The sequence below is a fragment of the Thrips palmi genome, unplaced genomic scaffold (genome assembly GCF_012932325.1).
Source record: "Thrips palmi isolate BJ-2018 unplaced genomic scaffold, TpBJ-2018v1 HiC_scaffold_1, whole genome shotgun sequence".
Taxonomy (NCBI): domain Eukaryota; kingdom Metazoa; phylum Arthropoda; class Insecta; order Thysanoptera; family Thripidae; genus Thrips; species Thrips palmi.
Genome location: NW_023144620.1, coordinates 4,675,226 through 4,702,685, shown reverse-complemented (window position 1 = coordinate 4,702,685; position 27,460 = coordinate 4,675,226). Strand labels below are relative to the sequence as shown.

The window sequence follows — 27,460 nt, the reverse complement described above, 5'->3', positions numbered from 1 at the left end:
AATAATTGGATGGTCAAGTGAGACAACTGCAGTACAAACCTTAGCTTCAGGGCTGACTGTGGGTTTGTTGGCAAATTGAACTTCTGTTGCTTTGAGGATCGTATTTTCCTCCAAAATAGTTGCTTGTGATTGGTTGTGTCCAAAGGGCTGAAAATAGAGAGAAAAGGAAATGTGAATTACACCAAGAAAGGTTCAAAGAAGACTAAGGTAAAGAAGGTTCATCACCATACCTTTTTGCCATATAAACATTGATAAAATATTACACCAACACTCCACACATCAACTTTGGAAGATATTTTTGGTGGAGTTTTTCCAACAACAAAACATTCTGGAGGTAAATACCTGTAAGGTGGTAACACAATTAGTACTGTTAATCATTTGTGTTGATACTGAGGTAACATTTACACAGCTCACAACAGTAATTCAACTCTCTTAGTATTCTGCACTCAGTACATATAATAATTTATGAAAAAAATAAACACGCACCAGTATGTTCCTGCACCTTGAGAAGTCAGGTCCATACCATGATCAGGATTGTAATTCTCCTCATCCATAACTTTACTTAACCCAAAGTCTGTGATCTTAATTTCCCCACAAACATTTCCTTCAGTCAACAGAATATTCCCTGGAAGGTAAGAGTGTCATGGTTAGATCTTTGAGTGCACACACAGGACAGAGGGAATTAATCATGAAGACTTGACTTACCTGGCTTGAGATCATAATGGATCACAGGCGGTTTGATCTCATTGAGGTACTTTAAGGCAGAAACAACTTGCATCACAATAGATCTCGCCTCCCGCTCTGCTATTGTTTTGTGCTGGAAATTAAAATGTTTGTTAGAATACTTCACAAAAAGGGAAGAGAGGGAGATTAAAGTATAATTTCCTTCAGTAAAACATACCTGTTTTAAATAAAAGTCTAAATCATGACCATCACAATACTCCAGAACTGTACAAAATGAGTTAGCATCTATTTCAAACACATCGTACAGCTTCACAACCCGTGGATGATCCAACAGCTTGTGAATGTTGTATTCTCTAAGTGCATGTCTGTGGAGTTACAAAAATATAAGAAAGAATAATCAATATGCAAAACCACTAATGCACAAAGGATAAAACCTATGCACTTACTTTATGTAATTTGCTTTCTTATCCTCTTTCCAGTCTTTATTCAATTGGTGAACTTTGCACGCAACATACCTCTGCTCTTTAAGGTCAAATGCCTAAAAATTAAGACATATAGTTAGAACCACAAAGAAACACAAGGGTCAGCAACAAACAAGTGCTATTTCCTTGCCAGTCAATTTACCTTGTGCACCTCACTAAAACCTCCTTTGCCAAGTAACATAAGGAGGAGATACCGTTCATTAAGAACTGGATGGTTGTTGAAGCGGCTTTGATCTTCATTGTGAATTCGCTTTAATTCACGTATATGAAGATTTCGCTCCCTCTCCAGCTTCTCCATTTCTAACTGTAAATCGGCATCTTCCTTCTTAAGAGCAGACTGACGCAACTTAAGAATTTCATCTGCCTCATAGTACTCCTGCCATGAGAAGCCAGGTAGGGCATCAGGTTTCAGGAACGTAGCAGTATCAGTGCCATTGTGAAGGGTTGTGCTTCCAGTATTAGTGGTTGCAGGATTCACAGTGCTACCACTGGCTTGCACTGGTGGTGTTGGTAAACCAGTAGCAGCAGTTGCAGTCACAGTTGTAGTCCCCGGAGGTTGCTGAGCTGCAGCCTGTTGGCTTGTACTATTATTACGTTTACCCCGCCCTCCAGTTTCATTGTTTGGCCTTTTCTTAGTCAACATTTTCTTTTGTTTGTCTATTTCTTCTCTCTCCGAGGAAATTTCTTCCTGCCGCCTAAAGTAAATGAAAAAACATGTTTCTAATTAAGTAACTCAGTCTCATAAATTCATCCTATACTTAAGATTACTTTAACCAAGACAACTCACCTTGCTAATTCTTGAAAAGCATAGCCATCTGTCCAGTTTTCCTGGAAGGTGGCACCTACTCTTTGAGTAACAAACTGTCCAAGCCTCAATCGGTTCTGCATGCATCGTTGACGTGCTTCTTTCTTTTCTATGTTTGACTTCTCTTTTAATAATTTCGTCACAACATCGATGCATTTTGCCACATGAGCTTTATGCTGGTCCATTTGTTTTTGTTGTGCAGTAATCTGATGTCTTAATTCATCTGACGTCTAGAATAAGAACCAAGCATTAAAGCCACATCTCAACAATTGGCTTCAAGGCATTTGTTTATTTTATACTTACTCTATTTAATTCATCTATTTTAGTATTTCTTAATTCCAAATCAGTTGAAGCCTTTGTCTCAAACTCTTGTATCCTTTGGCAAGTCAGCTCAGTCTGAAACATCACAATTGGAACACATTGTTTGGTGCACTCATTACATCTTAAGGAGCAGCAGTCGGAAGACTCTTAAAGAAAGCTTCATAATTTGGACACTTCAAATTGATTTTGTAGCATTAATACCTAACAAAATGACAGGCAAGCATTGAAAACAAACCATTGTTTAAAATAGGTTAGGTGTAGATAAATATTGAGAATTAATGGAAAGTACTGTTAACTGAGGTGAATGGTCCAAAGATTAATCCATCAGGCCTCAATTAACAAGGACACAAGTCTATATTTTAATTGTCTTGTGTCCCAGCCTCACATGATAACTTCAAAAATTAAAACATGCAGGTACATTCCAATATTTATTCATTTAATATTTTATTGTTATTCATATAATATCTGTACTGCACATTATATACTATTTTATCCTTCCCCTCACTGCAACATACCTGAACTTGTTTGCTGACCATGTTGTTTGAGTGCGGCCTGGGAGGGTGCATGAGACTAGCGTAATCAGGGCCTCCTACAACAGGGGGTACTGCTTGCTGCGGGGAAGGAGGAAACTGAAAATTAATAAATTAACAGTATTCAAGTGCCCTAATAAATAAAACAAACAAAAAACTTTCATTCAAGCTTCTGTTGTAACAAGCAACTTACCATGGGGTAGCCTTGTTGAGGGGAAGGGCTTTTGGCACCACCATGACGAATGGGACTGGTTCCAGGGGGGTGGGTTGTGTGCATTGGGTGCTTGGCAAAGTACTCATTGATTTTCTTTGTCTCAGGGACGGCTCTATTGGCTCCTTTTGACGATAAAGCAGTGCCACCTGGTCCACCAGCAGGTCCCCCAATGGATCCCGGTCCCCCAATGTCGTCAGTTTTTCTCTTCCTTTTACGGTCAGATGGTGTACGAGCTTGATGTTTTTCAGGAGTATTTCCATCAGGCTCTTTGTCACTATGAGATGACCCTGAAAATTGATGATCCGGAAGATTAGACCAGTTATTATTATTACATGCAGTACTAAATTTTAAAATGTAAACACTATTTTACCTGTACTCATATTTGAGTCCTGACTATGTACAGACTGGCCTGAGTTCACTGTGGATTGTGGTGCCATCTGAATTTGTGAACCAGCTGACATCTGAAAACAAAAAGAGACACTGATTAGAGAACAGAACAAAGCAAATTTCGGCAGGACTGTGAACAGATAACAACAACACTAGCTCCACTACATGAAAATAAAAATAACTAAACACACACTTAAATTCCCTAACCTCACGAGAAATAAGAAAACGCCGAGTGTTCAACATAATCAGTGAGTCCAGACAATTAGTGGAATGTGTTTACTGTCCACAAAAGGCACCATTTCTGGGAAACATATTCATTCCGGCCCTCAAAATTTTCTGCCCGTGAAAAGCACACATTTCCGACCACTTGTTCAGTGACCATGCCAACCCGAACCCCCGTCGAGCAACGGGAAAAGGCTGCAATCCCGTACTGACCTGCTGGTACAGCCTACATTGTGGAAAGTGAGGTTAGGTCGCCTCCTCAGTCGCCGTAAATACTCAAGAAAGGGCGAACTAAGGGCACATTTACAAGTCCACTGCACATCCCAATCTGCCCGGCCGTTCCAAGAGGACCTCACAGGGGCAGAAAGCATCGGGGAGGGCAAAGTGGAGGGCCAAACATACTAGGCCTGGCAAATTTAAGCTAGGTTGCGGCTGGGGCTCGGGACTGGGAGGGCAGGTGGGTTGCGGCGAAGGCCCAGAAGGCCGCGGGGCAGGCCGAAAGCCGAAACGGCACGGCGGCCGTACTGCCGACACCGGCAAGTCCAGCCATCGCGTGCCCCGGCGAGCCCCGGCACATTTTGGTCACTATTTCAATTTCATAAAGAGAGTTCGGCGCGGTTCGATGTTGGCTACTTGACGACGGCAGACGGGACAGACAGACGGGCGGACAGACTGTACTGTCGGTAGAAAAAAGATGGTGGACAGAGACGGAACAATCAGAGGGGGAGGGGAGCGAGGCATGGGGAAGAGGGAATACAGGAGGCCGGGACTGAGAGAGGAAGGGAGGCGGTTAAAGGGAAGGAGGAGAGGGGCGAGGGGGCAGGGGAGAGCAAAGAGGGGACTATCAAAACTTTCCCTTCCTGGCAGTGCAGTGATGGGAGTGCACTTACACGAATCTGCACCAATGGGCTAATATCGTAATCAGAGCGAGAATAAAATACAGCGAGCAAAACAAAGTGGTCCTTGACACAGGAGCATCATTCAAAATCGCAGAGGGGTCGGTGTAGAGCTAGGGGAATGAACTCATAGAAGCACCCGCCATCTCGCCCGCCATTCACGGTTGAGGTAGGTTAGGTGAGGAGGGTTGAGGTAGGTCAACGAGGCCCATCAAACCACCGAACACCCTTTCAGAAAATTAAGCCAGGTCATGGTCACGAGGTAGACCATATTAAGGCGGGTCAAGATTCCGTGGACCGGGTGTTAAGCCATCATGAAAACCGCTTCAAGAAATTTAAGACCGATTAAGATCACTGGAGAGGAGTAGTATAGAGGAGCACATTCCAAGATCAGCTGAGAATCCACTTGTCTTTTGTTGGTCTCAGGGCACACCCCATGGTATAGCCTAAGATCAGATGATAAGAATCAAAGGCAGCACCGCGACCTGGGTCAAGAGTGTCGCCGAACTCGGCCAGCCACTCGCCACGGGTCCCGATTTGAATCTTCGCGCCGGGCATGCAGCACGCTCATTGGCTGAGTGGGCCAGCCGCGGCGCGCGTTCGCCAATCAGGGGAGCCTAGGGCCGTGGCAGAGTCTGGCCTGCCGGGCAGACAACAAGAAGCGAGGTTGCCGCTGCCATCTTCCCGAGCTGAGCTGCAAAGCCGCGTGCCGTGGCACGCTGTGGCACGCCGTGCCGTGCCGTGCCGCTGCGGTTCGGCTAAAGCAAAAGCAGCCGCACGGGACGGCGCGGCGACGGCCTGCCTACGGCCCGGCTGGCCCCGGCAAGCAAGCAAGCATGCCCGGCATGGATCGGGGCGGCGGATGGCGGATCACTCGCGGAGCTCGCAGAGATGCGGCACGATACGGCGCGGCCACCAGGCTGCGCCAGGCTGCCACTCTGCCACCAGTCCGACGCGCTTCCGGCCCACCGTCCGCCCGAGCACGGGCCGAGTCCGGCAGGGATCCGGCAGGGATCCGGCCGGCAGGCAGGCAGGCAGCCGCACACTTTGATCGGGCCCGATTAGCCAGTTGCAAGGCCAGTGGCGTAGCATGGGCGTAGGTGTGTAGTGGCGCGGCCGGGCTGCCTCGAGGCCTCCCAACCCTCTCCAGCAGGACACCGGCAGCGGCGAGGACGCGCTCAAGGGCCGAAGGGCGCCGAAGGGCCTCAGACCGGCGACTACGCCACCTCGTCCCGACGACAGAGGGGGGACTGTACGCGACACAAATAGGCCAACCCCCTTTTGTTTTCCTTATCCCCCAGGTGTTTTTAAAAAAACGGAGGGGGGGGGGCTCGGCCAAGTGGACGGCGCAAGTCAATAGCATCGGCAAAAAGCGGCCTTTCCTTTCCCTCTCAGTGGCGGCGTAGCTTACGGTGTAGCGCACCACGGGACCACGGTCTAGACCACGGCACTGTGGCGCGGCTAGGCGCGGCCAAGAGCGCGTCTTCAGGGCCACCATGCAAATGGCACCTTACACCTCAAATCGATGACGAAGACGTCGTCATCGACACCCGGCAAAAACTTGCATCCCGCAGCGTGAGCAAGTTTTTCCCGGCACGGCGAGCAGCGTGCCTGCTACAGTGTGTGTGTGTGCGGAGGATGACTCGAATCGAAAACGTAAGGACCTTCACAAGCGCGGCAGGGGGAGGGGAGGGGAGGGGGTGCTTTAAATCGATAGTGTGGTGGAAGAAGGAATCAGGACGCGAGACCCGGGACGGGAAGGGGGGGGGGGAGGAGAGCGGCGGAACAGCCGTGTTGGGTGATCCAGGCAATGGACTTGAAGTCCACAACAGACTGGCCGGGCTGCTCCGTGAGGCTCCGCGCTCCGCGGCGCGCCCCGCTGCCCGGCCACCGCGACCAATGCCGAGGCCCATGGGCGAAGCCGGCGAAGCCCGGCACTTGGCACACAATTCATTAGTACCGCCTGCACGGATCTGCACGGTTCCGAGGGGGACAAAAATGCCGCTGCTGCTGCGCGCATCCCTCATTTGAATCACAAGCGCATCGATCGATAAAACAGGGACAACACTGGTGTCGGGCCAACACTGTGACCACCTTTGACTTTTAGAAGCAGTCGCGACGCCCAAAGACCGTGGCCGAAAGACGGCCTCCGTACCCTGCGAAAAAACGCGACCCGCGCCGCAAACCGGCCAGACAAATCTGTAGCACCGCGGAGACAATCTTGATCGAATGGGACCATCTCGAGCGTCTCGAGCACACCAAGCTCGACCGAGCTCTTGGCGGTTCTGATATCACAGTGGCGTTGCCGCGTTGCCAAGGCGCGCAGGAGGCGTAGCTCCGCGTAGCTCGGCCACAGGCGCGGCGGCAGGCGGCGGCAGGCGGCACGGCCCCCCGGTGGGGTGGCTTGCTCGGGGGCGAGCTGGCGAGCCCAGGGGGCGTCGGAGGCGGCACGGCATTGGCGGGGGCCGCGGGGGCCGCCAGCCACTGCAGCTACCCTTGCTAGTGTAAGTGTCGCCACCCCTCCCCGCGGCCCGCTCTCCTGGCCGTCTAGTGTAGCTAGGCCCCATCCCCCCCTCCCTCTTCTCCCCCGCGCGGCCAGCCAGCGAGTGCCACGGCGGGGCCGCGTCCGAAGCGAGCCGCCGCGCTGCACGCTCCGCACGCTCAGCCGGCTGGTTCCGAACGGCGTTTCGTCGCCCTGTCCTTCTCCCACCTCCACGGCACGCCGGGCACGTCCGAGAGAGACAGAGCGACACGGCTTCGGAATCGGCATGCAGCACGCGGCCACGCGGCGCGGTGGAGACGGAACGGAGCGCGTTGACAAAGAGGTTCGCGGACGCGGCCGCCGTCGACGACACACGGGCAGGGTGGGGCAGGGCACACGGCAGGGCAAAGCTGCCACGTCGAAACAGACCTAGCAGGCAGGCAGGCCAGGCAGGCAGGCAGACCGCTACGCTATGCATGTCGTGATAATGAGAAATGCGTCGCTCGGCACGGCAACCCTGCAAACAGCCGCAACTTCGGACACTCGACGGGGAACGGGAAAAAGGTGCGGCGTCGCTTCTAATCCAGTTACGGCAGCGACGGCCACCTCAAGGCCCGGCTGGCCTAGAAGTTGCGGTGCTGCACCAGTGCACCAATACGTGCAGGGACCCTCGCAAGGCACAGTGGGTGCAAGGTGAGGCAACTCTGTCAGCGCCACTGTAGGGATAAGCCGCATGGGGCGCTTCTCGGGGGTGCGAGAGAGACGGAGCGACCGAACGATTCAGTGAAACTTGCAAATGACGCAGCCCAGGACGACGGGGCACCCTGGAGGAGGCGCTCCCCCCACTCCAGAGGAAACACGAGTGGTCAAGTGGAGGCACTGGTGCAGTGTGGGGACCAGTGGGGACCATTGCAGTGAGGGGCACTCCGTGGCACTCCACACTAAGGACCACGGCCGGCGCATTCCTCGAAAAACCCTGTGCGGCTCCGGGCAGTGTATACACTATCAGAGAAAGCAGCTGAATGTGTTGTTGCCGTGGGAGGGGGCATCGGAGGATGAGAAGGGGCCCCCCCGGCAGGAGTGCAAGGAGGGCGACAGGAGAAAGACAGAAAGACGAAGCGACAGAAACAACACACAGCCAAGGTCGTGAGCCTCCCCGCGCGGACGCGCAGCGCGCAGCTCCCGGCTGGCTCCATGCACACGGCGCGGCGGCGGTCTACGGCGGCCGCACGAGAAGCACGGGGATGTCGGGCTGGGGGACTTTCCACGCGCCGCCCGCCCGGTCCGCACCCCGAGCAGGCGGGCTCCCCGTCGACGACGACCCCAAACAACACGCCCGCCACCACCTGTCGATGCACCACTGGGATACCCGCAAAGGCCGCAAGCCACAGGGCTCGCCGTCGGTGCGAGTACGCCGTAGTGCCCGAGCGAACAGCCACGCCACGCCGCCACGCCCCAGGACATCCGAGCCAGGCAGCACGTCCAGGTCCCGGAGGCGGGCGGCGGCGCGGTGCGCGGTGTCCAAAGCCCGTCGCGTCGCGGCAGTCCCACCGAACCCACCCTCGCCCTTCGCCCCGCATCGCCCCGCTTCGCCCCCACCCAGGCCAGCCCAGGCCAGCCCAGGCCGGGGCAGCACCGCACGGGGCATGCGCCACCGCCATCACGCGCCATGCAATACCCACGTCACACCGGACTACAGTGCTGCGAGATCCAGCACAGGCTGTGCCTCCGTCTCTCTCACTCTCGTGGGGGCTCACGGCTCGTGGGTGCGAGAGAGAGAAAGACTCTCGGAATCAGTCTGCTGGAAGGCTGGAATCACGGGGCTGGCACGCAGCGGCGCACCGTGTGCTCGTGTGGCGCAGGCAGGCTAATCAGGGGACCGCCCCGTCGCTGGCCTGGGGCCATGGAGGCCGCGGAGGCCGTGGCCTCGCTAATGCTTTACCGGCCGCCCCTGCCGCCCGACGCTGGGCGTATTGACACACACACACACACACACACACACCCTCGCCGAGCCTCGCCGAACTCCCCCTCGAAGCGTACCGAGCACCAACCCTCAAGGACGAGACGAGGCGGTGTTATGCACGGGGGTAGCGAGCAGTCGTCTCCCCTGCCTGCCTGCCTGCCACGTCACTACAAAGCGTCGGTGTCGCCCGCTTACAATTATACGTAGCGCGGGGGGGATTTTTCCACCGCGCGAGCCCTCATATCATCTGTTCGCGACCTGCGAGTGTGTTTTGGCTGAGCCAGCCGAGCCGACAGAAAAAGAAGGGGGAGGGGAGCATAAATAAATAAACCGACATTGGGGCAGGTCAGCTCAAAACACACGCACCGTCTTTCGGGCACACACAAGTACCCGAACACTCGGAAGCCACAAGAAGGGGTTGGAGGAGAAACTCGGCGAGTCAGACGCCAGAGCGGGCTGATTCCGGACAGTGCTTTCGTCGACCCGTCTCCCTCGCACTCGTGCGGCGTTCCGAAGGCGTGCGAGAGAGACAAAGCGACCGATGTTCGGAATCAGCCAACAGCTCCGCGGCCGCTCCGCCCTTCTCGTCACGGCTCGGCCAACATCGATACCGCCGCCATTGGCACGGCACGGCACGGCACGGCACGGCACGGCACGGCCAGGGCGTCCGGCAGGCAGCCAGGCAGGTGCATGCCACCCCTAGACGACGCCAACCCTCGGCGACGGGTCGTAGACGTCGTAGACGCGGTCAAAGCCGTCACGTCGGGCGACGTCAGACGACACTGGCTGGCTTCGACCCACACACCGTCGCGTCGACGCCGCGGCCCGCGAGTGGCGCGAGTCGCCCGCGACGACGGCAGGCACGAGCAAGGCGAGCAAGGGGGAGGAGAGAAGAGGAAATGGCGATGCCGATGGCCACCGCAAAACAAGTCTCGAGCGAATCGGCGAGAATCGGCCCGATGGGCTGGCCGGGCTGGCTCGGAGCTGGCCGAGTGAAGCTTCTTCGAGACATGTCGTGGGCTGGCCGTGGCCGAGCCGGAATCGTGCGGAATGGCGCGGCCGGGCCGCCAGGCCGGGAGGGGATACTTTCTCGCCGTTTAAAAAGCCTACATATACTACCTCGGAGTGTGGTGCTACCCGTGCTACCGGCCCGGCAGGGCTACGCAGGGAGGCCAGGATGCGAGTGCTGCGACGGCTGCACGACGCGATCGAGGTGCAGGAAAAGGCCGTGCTGCCGACCGTCGCCTTCCACGTCGTCCCGGCCCGCCCGGCTTCCAGTGGTCGGTAGCCATGACGACCCCTCGCAGCCCTGTCGGCCCTGTCGGTATTGTCATCGTCGTGGTCCTCGACGCCGCAATACTGCCACCCGGCCGACCCGGGCCGACCCGGGCCGCGCCGCAACGAGGACCCTCGTTTGTGGACGACCCCTAAGATGGCGTGGCCGTACAGGTGTGATCACATCCCTCCCCACGGGGACGACGACGGCACGGCAGGCCTTGGCGCTGTTGCCGCGTCGCAGCGTCGCCGCGGCGGGGAAGGATGGGGCGGGGCGGGGCGACTCAACGATCAAAAACTCACTCAGGAAAACTGTTGGTGCGCGGCTCGGCACACATTCTATCTAGAGACTGAGGTGGGTCAATAAGGTAGACTGGTGCGCGGAGCGTTGGCGGGGGCGGGTCGCAGGCTGCTAGGGTGGCCAGAGGGCGAGCGGGGGTGGCGGGGGAGCCCCGAGCGGCTCCTTGTGCTCGCTGCCGCAGCTACGGCCCCCGGACCTTCCCTCCCGGTACCCCCGTCCCAGCAGCCAGTTCCAACCAACCCCCCGGGCTGTTACGCAATTTCCAGCATCACAAAAAGAAAAATTCCGGAGAGGCCTTGACCGCTCCGAGCTGAGATGCCGTCCGCCGGGCTCGTCGCAGTGCCCGAGCAGCCCGAGCCCGGGGCCTGCCGGGGCCTGCCGGGGCATACTGTACCATCCATACCGTGAACGGGGCGCCGAGGCGGGTCTGTCTGGCCGAGCCGACCGAGCGCTGGGGCGTCGCGGGCGCTGCAGGCGGTGCTGAGGCAGAGGCCGGGGTTGCCTGCAGAGCCTGCAGGTGCGGTCGGTGCGCCGCGAAGAGGTCCAGCATGAGGTCCTGCTTGGGGAGCACGCGGAACATGGCATGGGGCACCGTAGGGCTCCGAGCCTAGCCTCACGTTTCCATGGCAACACGTCAGAGCAGCGCGCGGGGACCCGCGGGGGCCCTGGACGGGGCCGCGGAGGGACGGCGGGGCCGCACGGGGGAGGGCCGGGCGGGCGGGGTGCACCAGCCGGCAACAGCGCACCACAACAGCTGGGACTGGGCCGGGCTTCGGGCCGCGCTGCCTGGCCAGGGCGGCCAGGGCCTTGCTGCCTTGCTGCGGCAGTGGCTCCACTCCGTAGGACTCCCTCCGGCACTGCCGCGGGCCTGCGCGGGCCTGCGCGGGGCTCCCGGGGCAACGCGGGACTGGCGGGGCGGGGCGGCGAGGCACGGCGGCGAGGCGCGGCGGCGCAGCGCGGAGCCAGGGGCCGAGAGAGGGCCGGGCAGCGGCGACGGCGACGGCGCGGAGGGGCGCGGAAGAGAAGAGAGCCTCACGCTCACTGACTGACGGGGTGAGAGCAACTCGGTTCAACTCGGCCCGGCTCGGCCCAGGATCGGCTAGGATCGGCTGCTCCCTCCCCCTCTCCCGCCTCGCCCCGCTCCCCTCGCACACTCCACGCAACCTCGGTGTGCTCGCCGTGCCGTGCCGCGCCGCGCACTGCCGTCACTGCAAGCGGCACGCCACGCCACGCCACTACGCGAACAAGGAATGGCACGCCACGCCTCGCCACGCCTGGCGCCGCCCTCCCTTTCGACTGTTTCTAGGCAAGCTGCCTCTAGTCCGGAAGGTCCGGAACGCCATCCTAGACCGTAAACGCTAAACGGTGTGTCATGAAAAACGTCATGGTGCGTGGTGAGTCTCGCAGTCTCGCCGCGCCGACACTCAACCCGACCAGCCCAGCCAGAGGCACGCCAGAGGCACCCGCGGGGTGCACTGCGCTGCAGCTGCACTGGGATGACCGGCCTCTGTCTCCAGGCGCAAACACCGCGCGCGAGCGAGCACCTCGCCAACACATCACCGTCTTCGTCCCCCTGGACGGTCATCGTCCAACAACCCCCAACCGCCCCAAACCCCGTGGCCTCGACGGCCTTGGACAGGCGTACCGCGCGTACCCGTGACCTGCTTGCCCCGCTATCGGTACTACACGCTTTCAGGCTTTCAGGCGGCGATACTGGCCGCGGCGCCACTATCGACTCGCACTGCACCGAGCCACTGTACCGCTACGTACAGTAGCGCACAGCGAGTGTACGCAAAACGGAAGTACAGGCAGCGCCGGCAGCGCCTCGCCTGCCCCGTTTGCACTTCGATTGTCGACTAATCGAGATCCCCAATCGACCGCCGAGGACGCAATCGGCCGCGTCGCCAGCGCGCCGGCCGTCACCACGGGGCCACCGAGTGCCAAAATACACTCTCACAGCCACAACAAAAATACTCTATCAAAATTCTACTCGCCATCCAGCCATCTATCTACCCAGCCAACCAGCCATCCACTCACTACCTCACTCTCCCTCTCCCTCTCACGCCTTGTGAGTGGAGCGAGCGCTGCCCCCACCCCCTCTCCTGCCCGTTCACCAGCTCGCTACTACACCCCCCCCCCTCCACCTCCCCCCGCGGTTCCCCCACTCTGCGCACTCCGCGCCGCGACCCCCGCCTCACCCCGCCGCCGCGCGCGCCGCGCGCCTCCACAACACTGCTCCGCCTGCTCCGCCCCACCCCACCGCGCAGTCAGCTGATCGGGAGGCTGCCGCCGCGCCGCGCCGCTCCACTCCGCGTGGCGGTGGCGTGGGGCGCGGGGCGTGGGGCGCGGTGCCGCGTCGGTGTGGGCCAAAGCCACGGCGCGGGGCCCCAGTCCCAGTCCCGGCGCGGCAGCCAGAGGCGCGGCGCACGACAGGCCCCCGCGGACGGCCGCACTGCCGCGCCGCCGCCACACAGTGTGCCGCCCGGCCACAGGCCCGGCCTGCCTCTAGGCCTTGCCTGGCTGCACGGTCCGCGCGGCCTAGCAGCGGTAAGCGGCCCAACGGGCCAACGGGCCCAGCCCTAGGCCCGCGACCAAACCACGACGGCGGCCTGCGCGGCCAGCCTCGCCGACAACGGGAATTTTCCGCTGCCAGCGCCGCCTTGCCCCGCGCGCCACGATTCACTTTCCTCGGAGCCGCACAGCCCGCTGTCTGTCCGACCCAATCGCCGATCCGGCCGAAAACGCGCAGCACGCAACGCCAGTCGCCGCCCCCGCACCTTGCCGCCCTGCCCCTCGCCCCGGGGGGTCCGCTGGTCCGTCGGCTGGTCCGCTCTAGCCCGCTCCAGGGGCCGTGTGCGTTTGCTACGCCCTACGGCCTATGGCCGCGATGACCCTTTGGGGAGCCCCCAGGACGAGTCTGGTGGGTGGCGGTGGTTGAAGAGAAGGGACTGTGCGTGAAAGGGTTCGGCCGGTCAGCAAGAGGGGCAAGAGGGGGAGGGGGGCTGCTGGGATCTAGTGCCGCGTGGCGCGGAGGCCCCGCGGGGGGAGGGTGGAAGGGAGGGACTGGTGGGGACAGGCAGAGCACACAGCTCGGTACAGGCTGCCCCAAGAGTCACTCCGCGAGCACCGCTGACCGAGCAAAGCACGGCACGGGCCCCGCGCCACCGCCGCGCCACCGCCCCCTCACAGGCAGTCGCATTCCACTCGGACTGTACCAACATGGCGGCGCAGCGCGCAGCAAGGCGCCGAGTCGAGTGGAGCGGGTCCGGGCCGGCAGGGCCCGCGGGGAGGGAGGTGCCGAGCGGTGAACCAGCGGGGCTATGCGGGTCCTCGAAGCGTCCTGGCGGGGCGTGGCGAGAGGCGCGGGGAAGGGCGCAGGAGCAGCCGCCACTCCGCGCCTCGCCCGACAATGTCGCATCGCGATCCGTGACGACTGCCACCACGCCCCACGCAGCCCCACGCCCCGCGGCCCCCGCGGCCCAGGCCGCGACTATCAGCTGCCTGCCGCGCACCGCCGCGCCGCGGTCGACGTGACGTAGCGCGTCGCCTAGGCCGATCGGCCAGCCTTTATCGCGCAAACGTCACGACGCGGCGTCGAGCACCGCGTCGAGCACCGCGTCGAGGGACAGACGACGCCGGCCATTTAAACTACCGCGCCGCAGAGGATCATGCCGGGGCTAGCCTATCATGTTGATGCAGACGGACACAGTGACTGCACCCGATACCCGATGCTTTCACACTCACGCGCGAGGCCGCCGTCCGGCTGGTCCTGGAGGGAGAGGCACAGGTCCTGGGGTCGCGCGGCTCGTGGCTCGCGGAAGGCTCGCGGCGCAGAGGATGACGTCCTGGCCCCGCTCCGCCGCTCCGCGCTCGACGCTCCGCCTTTGCAGCTCGGCCCGTCCAGCCTTTGCAGCTCCGGCCCGCTACGCTATGCCACGCTGCATACCACGCCTTGCCACGCTACACCACGCCAAACCGAGACATCTGCAAGACTGCCGGCAGGGGGCAGAGGGGGAGACGCGGTGAAGGGCCGAGAGGGGAAGGGGGGGGGAAGGAGGGGAAATTCAGGCAAGGGGAAAAGGAGGAGAGTGGTGAAATGCGGGGGAGGGGTGCGGCGGGGAGGGTAGGGTGGCGAGGGGGAGTGGGAGGGGAGGGGAGGCAAGACGATCGATCAGCACACGCGGAAATGTAGGCTACTCCCAAACAGTGGACGGGCCGGGCCTGCGTCGCCCTGCGCAGCCCTGCTGGGCCCTGCGCGCTTAGAGCTCAGCCAAGCCCAGCATTGCCCAGGCAGGGCGGCAGGCAGGGCGGCAGGCAGCAGGGAGGGTTGGGCAATGGGCGGGCGTCCCGTGCGGCAACGTGTCCTGCCTTGTGTTCTGGTACATTCCGCGCCGCTCCGCCGCTCCGCCGCTCCTCAGAGCCCCGCGGACTGGCCGACCCTGCCGCTGCGCTGCACCGCGGCGCCACTCCGCGCTCCGCGTCCCCTTGGCTTCCTGGCCACTGTCATGGCGGCCGCTCATGGCGCCGCGGTGCAGCGGCCCGCTAGATACGGTGTGCACAGTGTACACGCCCTTCCGCTTACCAGCCCAGGGTTCTCAAGGCGCAGCACCGCCAACCAGCGCAACCCCTTCAACCTGTAGACTCGGTCTACCAGACTGCACGTCGAGCCAACATCACACCTCGGCCACGGCGTTGGCACCACTGCGAGGTCCCGGCCCTCGGGGCTTCAGGGCTCCCGCAGCGCTGCGCTACGCCCATGGCTACGCCCCGTGCACCGGCAGAGAGCTGCTCTCCCAAAAGCTGCCATCTCCGCCAAACTGCCAACCAGCCCGGTCAACCTACCGCAAACCGGAGCGGCAGCGCGGCGAAGGGCGGGGCGGGGCGGGACGGTCGATGCGGAGGGCGAGAGGGGAGGTGAAGGGGGAGGTGAAGGGGAGGGGAGAGGAAGGGGTGGCGAGGCACGCCACGCAGGGCTGCGCAGGGCACGACTTAGTGTGGGGCTGGGTGTGGTGTGGTGTGCCAACAGCGCCACGGACACCCGGCCAGGCAGGACATCAAGAGGCTCGAAGAGGGCCCAGCCCAAGGCAAGCCCACGGCGAGCCCAAGGCAACACGAACCTCGCGGAGGGCGGGCCGGGGCGAGCCGGGGCGTGCCGCCCCCACGCCGCCACCCCTAGAGAGCCTCGCCGAACCGCGCCGCCGAACGCCCCTCCAGATCCTACACTCCTTTACCTCGGGGATGGGATGGGGGCGTCGCGGGAGTCAGGCGTCGCATCCTGTTAGGCGGGCGGTGTGCTGGGACTGCTGGGCGTCGCGTAGCGTCGCGTCGCGGCACCCGCGGGAAGAAGGGAAGGAAGGAGAGAGGGGGAGGGGTGACAGCGAACAGAGCAGCCCCGCCGCATCCCCTTCCCCGTGCAATCTGGCAACCCCGCGTCAAGCACTGGGGGTGCCCGGGGCCCAGCGCGGGGCCCGGCCCGGGGTGCCCCATATCCGTGGGGGCACTCGGTTCCCGCAACACATTCGGTCGGCACGGCGACGAGCGAGCAAGCGACGCCGTCGTCGAGGCGGGCCTGCCCGGCCTAGGCCCTTCCGGCCGCCATGGCGCCGCCGCCAACCCCACATGCAGCGCAGGTCCCAGTTATCTGCACACGGCTTCGCAGAAGGGGTGCGAGGTGACGTTTTCTAAAGATCGGCCCCGGACATGAGGACACGGGAAAACGCGGGATGGCAAACACATAGGACGTGGGGCTTTGGTCCTCGGCGCCGCGCACCCCGGCCCTTGAGCCCAACCCGTCCTTATCGCGGGCCTCACCCCGAAGGCCTTCCCCTTCCGCACTCACGGCACCCGCCCAGCGCGCCCAGCCGTGGCACGGGAGTCTGGGCCCCACGCCGCTACAGCGCTACAGCGCGCCGCGGCCAGCACGGGGCGCCCTACGGCCCTAACCCCGAGCCCTGAGCCCTGGCTAGGCAGCAAGGCACGGCCGGCACGGCCAGCACGGCCCCGCCGAGGTCGGCCGAGGCCACACCTTATCCCGTCCGTCCTCAAAGGAGGATGCGGCGATCCGCGGGGCCGTGGGGGCCGTAGCAGAGCACCGCCAGCTCACACGCCGCCACCGTCCAAGAGCGCCGGAGCAGCGCGTCACAAAAACGTGTCACCGCCGTCTCTTCGCAAAGTTAACATTTATCTTATCAATCTGGCAAAGCAGCGTGTACTGCGGGGCGTATGTCGGGAGGGGGGGGGGGGGCACAATGCGACACAGGGAGGGACCGGGCCGCAACCACGAGGCGGAAACGGGCAGGGGGGCCGTCCCGCTGCGACGCAGTTCCGATCGAGGCCCCTTTCGAGCCTGCTCGCGGACACGCGGACTTGGCCGCCGGAAAACCGGAACGCGAGTCAACGGCCAGCCGACGAAAAGGGGGGAGGGGGACGGGGAAAGGAGGGAGGTGCTGAGCAGGCACCAAGCAAAACCCACGCAACCCGCGATGCACCTCCGCCAGATACTCCTTTGCCGCCGGGCCCCAAAAATAAAACTTTTCCCCTCGAGCGGCGGAGGCCGGAGGCACACAGCGGCACAGCCAGACATCGATTCCTAACCTAAAGCGCTCCAGCGCCTTGCGAGTGCCGGAGTGCCACGACACCGCACGCCGATCGCACCAACCCGCGCGCTGCAAGTGCGAGAGAGAGCGAGAGCGCGGCGCCACGCGGCGGCATTACGTTGGACTGCAGCGCTTCGCGGCGCGGCTTCGCGGCCAGGCCTGGGCCGGGCTCGGCAGCCATGGCGGCGCGGCCACGGCGCGCGGCCCGTGCGGGGGGCGCCGTGGAGCTAGGCAGTCCCGCTGCGCTCGCCTGGCGGCCGGGTTGCGGGGCTCGCGCCTCGGCCCGAGTCGCTGGGTTGGGCTGAGCTGGGCTGGGCTCTGCTCGCTCGCACTGGCTGGCCCGCTGCTTGTGTGTGAGAGTCTGAGAGTGTGTGTGTGAGAGAGCGCGTGTTTGTGTGAGTGCTGTCGGGGACGCGCCGCACCGCGCCGCACCGCGCAGACTTGCGCCGCACTGGGGCAGGGCGGGCGGGGCAGGGCGCCCTCACTCTGCGTAGCAGCAGCCATGCCCTGCCGTGTGCCGTGCCGTGCCCGCTGTGCCCCGCCCGGCTCGCCACGGCCCGGTTCGGTTCGACTCGAGCTTCATGGGGGCCGAGGCGTAAATCACCAAAAGCCCCTTCACGCCACCAGCATCCCGCCGCCGCGGTTTGCCTCCTTCAGCACGTCCTCGTGGTCCTATCCCTGCAGCACGTCCTCGGCGGCGGCGGCACGGCGATGTCCCCTCCTCTGGCACGTCTTGGTCGCCGCCACCGTCACCTCGGGGTCCTTCCCCGTCGTCAAGTTACAGAGGCCGGGCCGTGGCAGGCCCGCCTGCAGCAGCTGGGCCTCGCACTCCGGATAACGCCCCAGGGCGGAAGCAGAGTGGACTCACGATCCGAAAAGGAAAGGCAGGGACCGCGGCCGCGCGCGGACGGCAAAATACGCACCCGGGCACCACTTGGCATCGACCCAGTGTCACTCCACTCGGCAGCCGCACCAGCCGCACAGGCAGGCGGACAGACAGGCAGTCGCTAAACTTCGGCGAGCAGACAGCTTCGCGGCTTCGCGGCTCAAACCGTGCTTTACGCTGCGGCCCTGGCCACGCACTGACGTCATTGAACGAACGAAAAGCTCGCGGGGGAGAAGGGGGACGCATGCATGCGCGCAGCACCGCGTCGGAGAAGGCGTGCAAGACGAGGTCCCCATGATGGCTGCATGATGCGATGTAGGATCACGTGACCTAGAAGTGGGAGGGGAGAAGGGGGAGGGGGGGGTTGCTGAGTCAACGCGACATCGTCCACCGCCCCGCCCTGTCCGGCGGGCGGACCTGGCAACCTGGCGTGGACCTAACATGGCCAGCCAGCGTATACCCGTACAGGCCGCTTCAGAGCCTCGGCAGCGTCTTTGCCGCCGGCTACCGAATCGATCCACGACGAGTCTGCAAAACGAACAGCACCCACCTTGGCCCCGGTGAAACGCATTTCCAAGAGTTCCTGCTTGCGAGGGTCCAGCGCCGGTTGGAAGTGCTCCATTTTCACGACAGCGCCTGCAAACACAGTGCCAACATGAGCAGACCGAAACCACCCCCTCGAGGACGTCGTCGTCGAGCCCCCGCATCGTGTGCACGTCGACGGCCCATCCGAAACCATCAAGGCCCCTTCAGGAACACTATCCCCATGCTTGCGCGCTCGCTTTCCCGAAGCCGGCGAAGCCGTCCCGGTCAAGGAGCGCTTCCGCGTAGTAGGCGCGTACATACGTCCACAGCAGCGCCAGCAACGCAAGCAGTAAGGGCATCATGCCCTGGGCATGCCGCGTGGCCCTTGGCGTGGCCGCGTGCCGACCCGGCCCGACAAAGAGCAAACCCGCAACGTGAGTCACGCGCTTCTGCGACGACCCGCGAAATGGAGACGCGTTATCAACGCACGGCCGGGCACCGCACTGCTAGCGCAGCTAGCGCACTGCGCACGCGGTGTCGGCCTGCCCTGTCGGCTTCGAGTCCGACGGACAGCCTCGCGGTGCCTCGCGGCCTCCGTGGCGTTGCGCCCAATGCCCAGGACGGCTGCCCAGGCGGGCGACCCGACCGGCCGGCCACACAATATATTATCTACTTCCTGCCCGTCCTGCCGCCGCGAGGACGGAGCCTCAGGACGCGTCGGATACTCACCACCTCCTGCATTCCAGCAAGTCTCGGTCATCCCGTCAGTTTGCACCCCATTGGCAACCTGCGGACGGAGAGACGGGCATGAGTACGGCGAGCACAAGGACAAGGCAGGGGGTCTGGATGGGATGGGGGCGCCACCTGCAGTGTAAGCAGTGCAGCCTCGCCCTCGTTCTGTCCCACTCGCACTCATGGGGCGTCCCGAAGGCCCGAAGGGGTGCGAGAGAGAAGTAGCGACGAGGCACCGTTAGGAATCAGTCTGCAGCTCGGGGTTGCGCGACAGCACGGGTGGGATGCAACTGCAGCGGTGAAAATCACATTCAAGGTCGGAATGGCAATTCCAGGACAATTTCCAGGAGAGAAGAGAAAATAGAAAGCAGGGAAACCTTAGACCTCTGAATCATACATGGCAAAAAAGGTTCCTAGTTTTTCCCAGGAACTCCCTGGAAATCGCCTATGCCCTTGCTGTAGGCTTCCTGGGAAAACCTAGAACCATTTTTGCAGTGTAGGACAAATGTACTCTCATGGGAAGGCGCTTGTTGGGCTACTGTCAAAAATAATTTGTCATCTCTTGGTCCAATTAACAAATGTTATCTTCAAGAGACTATGCTGATAAACCAAGTCAATGAAGAGTCTGCTGATCAACACCACCATGCTGAGAAAATTACCTCATGAAAATATTTTTGTTGTTTTCAACCGGCTACTACAAGAATAAACAAAACAAAAACCCAAGAAGTCCTTAGACTTTGAGCAAATATTTCCTAGCCCCTGCCCCCTCTTTCTTTTCAGCTGAGTGGCTTTATTGGTGAAAAATGAATGAACATTTTGAAAAGGGAGAGACAGCATAAGCAAAATTTTAACATTTTCAAGGACATTTTAAACATCAAGGAAATAAATGAAAATTGCTGGAATTTATTTAAATCCCAAATGATTGAGAATGACATCTTTTAAAAAATCAATGACTGGCAAAAGACAAAAAATCCTTTTGAATGAGAATAAAAGAAACAATCAAAAGCTAAATTCAAAATATTGATCTCATCAAACAAGAAACAAGCAGTGAACACAACTAAAAATGATGAAGCTACAAGTCAAATTTACAGTACAACGTATTAGTGAATTTAAATGCGACATATTGAAAAAAGTTTGGTTAGGATTGGGTAGAAACTGGACAGAAAAATGCACAATTGACCTCCTCCCTCCCCTTTCCAAAACACAAAAAAAAAAAAAAAAAAAAACAAACAAAAAACTGGAAAATTAGATAAAATGCCACAGCTTTAAAAATAGCACTCATTCATATTTTTGAGACTGATTGAGAAGCAAAACACTCATGATCAGACGGAACACATGATAGTGAGGTCAAAACAGGTCAGGACATAGACATGAAATAGATAGATTTAAGTAAATACAAAGAATGTGTAGTTGGAATGGTTTTAGCACAAATATTAAATTGTTTGAAACTGCGTAATATCTGCACTGAAAACCAGGATCTTAATAGTTTCTTCATTAATACCTCACTTGCTAAGTTGACACTATATCAATAAAAACAAACATTCTGTACACTATACGTCACTTAAATTGTAGTCTGAAATTTATTGGGGCCAATTTCAAGAAACAAAAGTATTTTCTGCCAGTTTGAAAAGTAGCAACAGGCACAGTCAATGCATGCAAAAAAATTTAGTCGTGCTCTGGGATCTCATTTGACTGGAATATCTAGTATGACCACAAAAAGATTAAAATCCACCATCTATAAAAAATATACCTTTCAGCCAGCCCCTGCCCAAGTGAAACTGAATTGATACCCAAATAATTGAATTACAATTTGCTGTTGCTGAACTGCCCACCGCACATAGTTGGCACAGAAAACAGTCCATTTTGAAGCTCTCCAGGACGGAACAGTTACTACACAAAAAAAACTAAATATACAGCCTACCTATATGGGCCTTCATGGCACCGTTTAGGTTACGGCCATCCTCGGGTCGGCTCGTCCCAACCTCGGCCATTCACTATTTAGCTTGTGGTTATACAGCCTAAGGATGGCTCTCGGCCTCGTTGCGCGAAGCTCAGATAAAAACGAAAAACACTCCACGGCCCGAATTACATTCTTCAGGTTAAAAGGAACCACAGGAAGCTAATCTCGGATCTGTACATATAGTAATGAAAGGAAAATCTGCCAAAAGACGGCAGCGCAACCGAGAGGCTAAAGGCTAAAGGCCTGCAAGGGATGGAAACAAGTCGGTCTCACTCACCTCCTTGGAAATGCTGAGGTTGGGATAATCCAAAGCTCGATCACCGCACCACATTCGTTTCTACCATGTCAACTAGACACAAAACACTACAGCAGGCCACAAATCACCAATCACTTTACAAAATTAAACCTAGGCCCGACTCACAGCCTTAAAACATGGCGGACGCCTGCCAACTTCGCCGATTAAATATTAATACTGCATGCTACCTCCCACCGTAAATGCACATAGTAGCCAATCTTCAGACACGTATGCAACAAAGCATTGTTGTAATCACCGGGCACTGGTGCAAACACTCTTTGGCAAAATAAACACGACGAGAGCGTTGCCGAAATACTTTAACGGTGGGCGTAGCCGAAACAAAGACAAGGCCCGTCGGCTCAATTTGCAATCCTCTGCTCGCAGCTCGCGGCGGCAGCGGCAGCGCTGCTCCGGCAACGGAACGGAACGGAACGGACTGGGCAGCGGCAGCGGGTTGGATCCCCCGCGTGAATGGTGTTGTACTACGGTAGGGGGCGCGTGCGAGGCGAGCCGAGCGCAACGAGCGGACAAGCGACACGGAGACGATGAAAGGCGAAAGGGAGCAAAGTAAACTTAGAACACACACTCTAGCGACTGGATTTCCCTTGAAATTCCAGCTCAACCCAAAGATCGGCATGAGTGGCGTGGAACTGACAACTGCGCCAAGTTCCCACCTGAGCAGGGGGAATCACTCGGAAAGAAGTGACAAGCGATCCGCCTGATAGTATCTCGGTGGCTTACGAACCACTTATCGCTCAACGTCTTTTCCGCACATGTAATAGGGAACTGGGGAGAGTAATTTGAGACGTGTCTATGTCGATGTGAATGTATGTCCACCCGTAGTGTTTGTTCACGATGACACCGGAGGCATGATAATTGGAGTTGATAGAGGGAATTACTGACAGGTATATTCCGTATTTTCGGATTGACTTTTTCAAAATTGAAATTTTTCTCAGGGCGCGTATTTTTGAGAGCTCAGCAAAAAAGAGTTTTACTGTTTATAACAAAAAATTTTAAGAGCAAACTGTCGCTTAAGCCAGGAAGGTCACAGGTTGACGACCGACGACCGCCACCTCTCTCCCTCCCCCCGTAGATTGAGGTTATCCCTGTTTACAACGCACTCACGCCGAGTGCTCGGCTTGCTTTGGCTCATTTAGCCCCTGGCACGAATTTCCAGAACCGTGCTATGTCGATCAGAGGGTCCAATAAATTTGTGACTTCGACGAAATCAAAACGAATAGATACAGAAATGGCCAGTTTCTGACACTACCTGTGGAGAGAAAAAAATAGAGCAAGAAGAAAAAGTCAAGAAGAAGCACGAAGTTCTCTCATCATCTGTATCTGTCAAACGAAAGGTGAGTTGAATGAGTGAATGAAAATCGTGATTTCGATAGTGCTCACGGCTGGATTGCATAGGGAATTTCTTTTCAAAGCATTATAGAAGTGTGGAATTATTGGAGTCCAGCAAGAAGCCAGTGAAATGCCTCGCATTGATGTGACCGAGGAGCGCTGTTTGCGAGCGGTGTTCCCTTTCGTTCGTTGTATTGCCCAAGCCTTTTCTGCTTGTTTGGAAACAATTAACTTCTCTTTTTATAAGTATTTTGCTTTTTTTTGTTTTGAATTTACAAAACACTGACCGTTTGAAAGACGAATTCACTCGAACGATATGGGTCATACACAGTCCTAACCTTTTTCTGTAATCCTTTGATGGTGAGGAAAGGCAGGTTTAAACTTTATAGCAGTGTTCTTTGTTTACTCTTGGTCTTACATCTTTCCAGTGTTCCTTCTCCCATTTTTTTGTTCATATCATTTCAGTGCTTACAATATGTATTTGTTATGCGTTCATCCATAAAACATCTTGACTTTTGGGTCATGTCTTTTAGGTCTACTCTATTAATATTGATTTGACTATGAACTTCCAAACAAGATGAATATAGCCTACCTATAAACTACTGCTGGACAGTTCATCTGAGTTGCTTAGCATGTGTGTTTTTTTTTAATAGTTGTATTTTGCTTTCATAGGTTAGTGGTTTTAATGGCGCTGTTACAAGAATCTCATGGCTGACGGGGACCAAAGGATCATGAGCCGCGGTGCCAGTCCTTCCAAAGATGGAAAACCTCCGTACAGGTTTGTCTTATAGTGTTTTTCAGCAGTTCCATGTTATCTTATCTTATACTCTACTTATCTTTCACTCTCGCAGTTTTGTTGTGTTTCCAATTTCTGATATAATTAACTGTGTTACAGCTATGCTGCACTCATACGCCTTGCTATTAGTAATGCCCCATCTGGGAAGATGACTTTGAATGAAATTTATCAATATATTATTCACGCTTTCCCATACTACAGAGCGATTGGAACAGGATGGAAAGTAAGTCACCTTTAGTGTTAGTCATCATTAGTTGCCATCTTTCCATAATAAATAATTTTTCTTCAAACAAATCCATTTTCAGAATTCCATCCGTCACAACCTATCTCTTAACAAATGCTTCACTAAAATATCACGTACTAAAGATGATCCTGGCAAAGGAAGCTATTGGATTATTGACTTCAACTACAACAATTCTGACGGTGCTGCTCGAAAAAAACGTCAACCATCCTCAGCCTCTGCTGTGGGAAGGGTAATATCTGATCATACTTGTTGGGATTTTATTTTGATGTTGTGTTAGCACTCTAATTTTGTAATTAACTCATCCTTGAAAACTTGTCTTTGCAGCAATTACCTGCGCCCTATAGCCCTGAATGCAGCAGCAATAGCAGTGACTTTGCTCGTCAACATACTGCTGTTGCGTCAAATGGAGATACTGGGCATGAGGGTACATCAGATAGCACTCTAGAAAGCTGTGTGCAGAACAACATCCCAACCGGTGCCGCTAATGGAAATGAAGACACTAAAGGTAAATTAAATATTGCATTCCTTTCTGTCATGGAGCAAAATTTCATAGAAGCAAACTCATCAAAAAGAATATTTTCATTTCATTTGCAGCATTTGATAATTTGCCAGAGGAGACACCTTGTGTGGATGACTTGGATTTATGTGATGAAAAGGAGCTGTCTGCTGTTTTAACTGGTTTGCTGTCACAATATGGAATGCTCCCACCAGGAGAATTGTCTCCAGGGGAGGCAAGCAACACTTTCCCTGATAGTGTTTCATCTCATCAAACCTCAGCCAGCACTCGAGATCAAAGTGAATATGTACAAGAGCCAGTGTCTAAATACTCTTCTGGTGCACAGCACGAGCAGACACAGGCTCCACTTGCTGGGATGGTGCACTCCCCCACACTAATGGAAGAGGAACCTCAAAATAAAAATCGTGTGGTTTGTGAACCAAAACATGTGACACAAGTGCTTCAATCCAGTGATCTTGAAAATCAGTGCAACTTCAGTTCAGGCTGTGGACTGCAAACATATTCTGAACAAAATCATTATTATGGAAGCAATTCTCATAATTTGCAGCCCAATCACCATCATATGCAGTCCAGCGTACCACAACACAGTTCAAGCTGGATGCAGCCGATGGATTACTACAACAACCAGTCAAATTATTTTAGTGCAGATAATAGAGCTGTTCAGTATAAATCGTATGGATCTCATTATTACCCACAAATGCATCAGCAAGTTAACAATAATTGTTCTCAATATAGTAACAATGGATATTGTGCCCCTGTTTCAACACACCCCTCATCAGGTTCGATAGGAAATTTTTCTCATCAAACTTCATGGCTCAGAAATGGTGGCGTAGATTGTAATTGGGAAAACACTCTCTAATATGTATTGTTATTAATACTGTAATTAGATATGTACCTCATTTGTTTGGTTGTGTTCATTGTGTAAGACTGAATACTGTTACTGTTTCTTTAGACCTCATTTCCCCACTGTCAAATCTTTACACTGTTAATTGTTACTGGGCCTCTGTAGACTTAATCCATCGTTATGTTTCCTCAAATTTTGTTTAATTTTCTGAGTAACTTTGTGTCATCATCTTAAAATGAGGTATGGTTTCAGAAACATTTTTCCTCTTTAACATGTTTAAAATTCGCAATTGATGACTATTTATATGATTGTGTTACCTATCTTGTGATGTCTAAACTTTGTTGTTTTCTCTATTATTTGTTTTACACAGATTGTTCTTTCTTTTTGTTTTTAAACAAAAAAAAATTATATTAGATAAGTTAGAGCATATTATCAGTTCAGCATCAATTAGAGTGAAAACCTTGGTTTAGGGTCTGTTGACGGCGGCGTGGACAGTAGGCTCGGTGTGCTTAAACCTTGACCATAACGCATGAATGAACCGTACTGCCGCGGACTCTGGACCACCTGTACGCTCATCCGGCTTGCTAGGCAAGAGCTGGAGGCTCACGCTGGACAGAGCCATTTGTTGAAAGTCCAGCCTCAAAACTTAGACCCTTGTGGTCTGCAAAGCAACAATAAAATTGGCTATCTTCTATCAAAATTTTCCCATTTGTCTTGAAGAATTTTCATGTTATTTTCCGTCTCAAAGACAGTATCTACACTTCTACTATTGTACGCAAATGTAAGGAAGTTTTGAGCATATGTGCTGTTATTTTTATTTTTCCTATTTTAAATCGTGATAGATTGAGATTCAATTCTCTTGTGTGGTTACCTTAACTTTTACTACCATTGTTAAGCTATTTTTAATGAAGTGCGAATTAAAGCATTTCTTTGTTGTGTAAGAAAGCTTGTTTGTCAGGAAAGTTATTTATCAACCATGTTGTTCTATTTATATCTTAGCATTTTCATCTAAGTTTATTTGTTCCTCAAGGAATTGTGAGTGTGTACTTAATGTGTTTGTTTCTCTTGTGGTTTCCCTTTCTTTCTTTCTTTCTTTTTTAATTTCTAAAAAGAAAGTTCAGTGACCAATAATAGATTTATCAATAAGATCTGGAGAATGTCACTATGTTCTCTTTATGTTAGTGCAATATTACTTCCACAGTCACCACAGTTAGTGTGAAGAGGCACGCAACTATCTCAAATCAAATCCAAGTAGGGATTTGGTTTGTTTGTTAATTGTACTGTACCAATTCTGCTATATTATTTGTGCTCACGCTCTTCATGTTAGTTGAATTTCAGAACTTTCCCTCCTCTAACTCTCTGAATTCAAAATGTGCAATGCCTTTTTAGTTGTTATAAATCAAGGGCCAATGATTAAGTTACTTTTTAAAATTTTCAATGTGGGCAGGCTTGTAGAATACATTTTTTTTTTTCTAAATGTGCTTATGTAATTTGTTTTAGTGGTAACTAAGCTTTGAATTTTATTTAATTGTAGTTGTTTAGCTCTTCATGTACAAGGTATCATGCATTGAATACTCATTTTTCCTTCAACCAGATTGTTGACTATGTATTTATACTGCTTTGAGTTGTAAATGTTCTGCAAATCAAGACTAAATCTGATATGGGATAACGAAATAGACGCATTGAGCTTTAAGGCAGTATTTACTTAGAGAACCGTTATGCTTTGTGTGAAATTCTTCTGGATTCCACTAAATTGTTCATTGTATACATTTCATAGCATGCTCAGCGTCACATTGTGTGTTGAATGTAGAATTGAAATTGCTATGTTATTACCCAGCTCTCTGGTTTTGTTTCAAAACTTTTTTAGTCTTACTACCATGCACAGCATTCGCTGATCTCATGCAACCTTCAATTGGCTACTACAGCAGAATGTACCTGAAAACTTGTTGTGTCTTCCTTCAGCACCTTGTCAATTGTTCCTGTGTTTAATTTTTGGAGATCATACTCTGGTCACTATCCCAACCGCTGTATGTTATATCCACCTTTTGTCTTAGTTCCTATTAGCTTTCCTTCAGTCATTTGCTCAATAATATTGGCTTCTCTGTGCCATTCTTAGGCTAAATTGTCGAGTTGGAAATAAATGTAAAATTCAA

The 27,460-nt window shown here is 55.3% G+C and overlaps 2 protein-coding genes across 11 annotated transcripts in view; one reads left to right on the top strand and one right to left on the bottom strand.

Annotated features, from left to right (window-relative positions):
• Positions 1–22,010, bottom strand: part of LOC117640035 (serine/threonine-protein kinase tousled-like 2) — a 24,527-nt gene extending 2,517 nt beyond the window's left edge. Inside the window, exons 1-16 of one of the 8 annotated variants that reach the window (XM_034376257.1) lie at positions 21,539–22,010; positions 19,434–19,591; positions 19,299–19,356; positions 18,595–18,680; positions 3,407–3,497; positions 3,016–3,323; positions 2,808–2,921; positions 2,275–2,367; positions 1,954–2,201; positions 1,309–1,861; positions 1,131–1,222; positions 902–1,049; positions 706–817; positions 487–625; positions 231–342; positions 40–147 (exon numbers count right to left, since the gene is read on the bottom strand). In XM_034376257.1, coding sequence (XP_034232148.1) covers positions 40–147; positions 231–342; positions 487–625; positions 706–817; positions 902–1,049; positions 1,131–1,222; positions 1,309–1,861; positions 1,954–2,201; positions 2,275–2,367; positions 2,808–2,921; positions 3,016–3,323; positions 3,407–3,497; positions 18,595–18,680; positions 19,299–19,329 — 2,235 coding nt within the window. In that variant the 5' untranslated portion in view covers positions 19,330–19,356; positions 19,434–19,591; positions 21,539–22,010. Of the gene's footprint in view, positions 1–39; positions 148–230; positions 343–486; positions 626–705; positions 818–901; positions 1,050–1,130; positions 1,223–1,308; positions 1,862–1,953; positions 2,202–2,274; positions 2,368–2,807; positions 2,922–3,015; positions 3,324–3,406; positions 3,498–3,630; positions 3,835–3,858; positions 4,325–10,965; positions 11,175–18,594; positions 18,681–19,298; positions 19,357–19,433; positions 19,592–21,538 lie in introns of those variants that run through there. The other 7 variants (XM_034376230.1, XM_034376239.1, XM_034376284.1 and 4 more) reach the window with 7 other exon arrangements.
• On the top strand, positions 21,940–27,460 carry LOC117640103 (forkhead box protein J3-like). 3 transcript variants are annotated; one of them, XM_034376366.1, is made up of 7 exons: positions 21,940–22,043; positions 22,734–22,911; positions 23,579–23,684; positions 23,802–23,925; positions 24,008–24,175; positions 24,271–24,451; positions 24,541–27,460. In XM_034376366.1, the coding sequence occupies exons 3-7, from the start codon at positions 23,614–23,616 to the stop codon at positions 25,320–25,322; spliced, it is 1,326 nt and encodes a 441-aa protein (XP_034232257.1). In that variant the 5' UTR covers positions 21,940–22,043; positions 22,734–22,911; positions 23,579–23,613; the 3' UTR covers positions 25,323–27,460. The 3 variants fall into 3 exon arrangements, with proteins under 3 accessions (XP_034232257.1, XP_034232249.1, XP_034232265.1); XM_034376358.1 differs by lacking the exon at positions 21,940–22,043 and having other exon boundaries at positions 22,503–22,911; XM_034376374.1 differs by lacking the exons at positions 21,940–22,043; positions 22,734–22,911 and adding an exon at positions 22,965–23,266.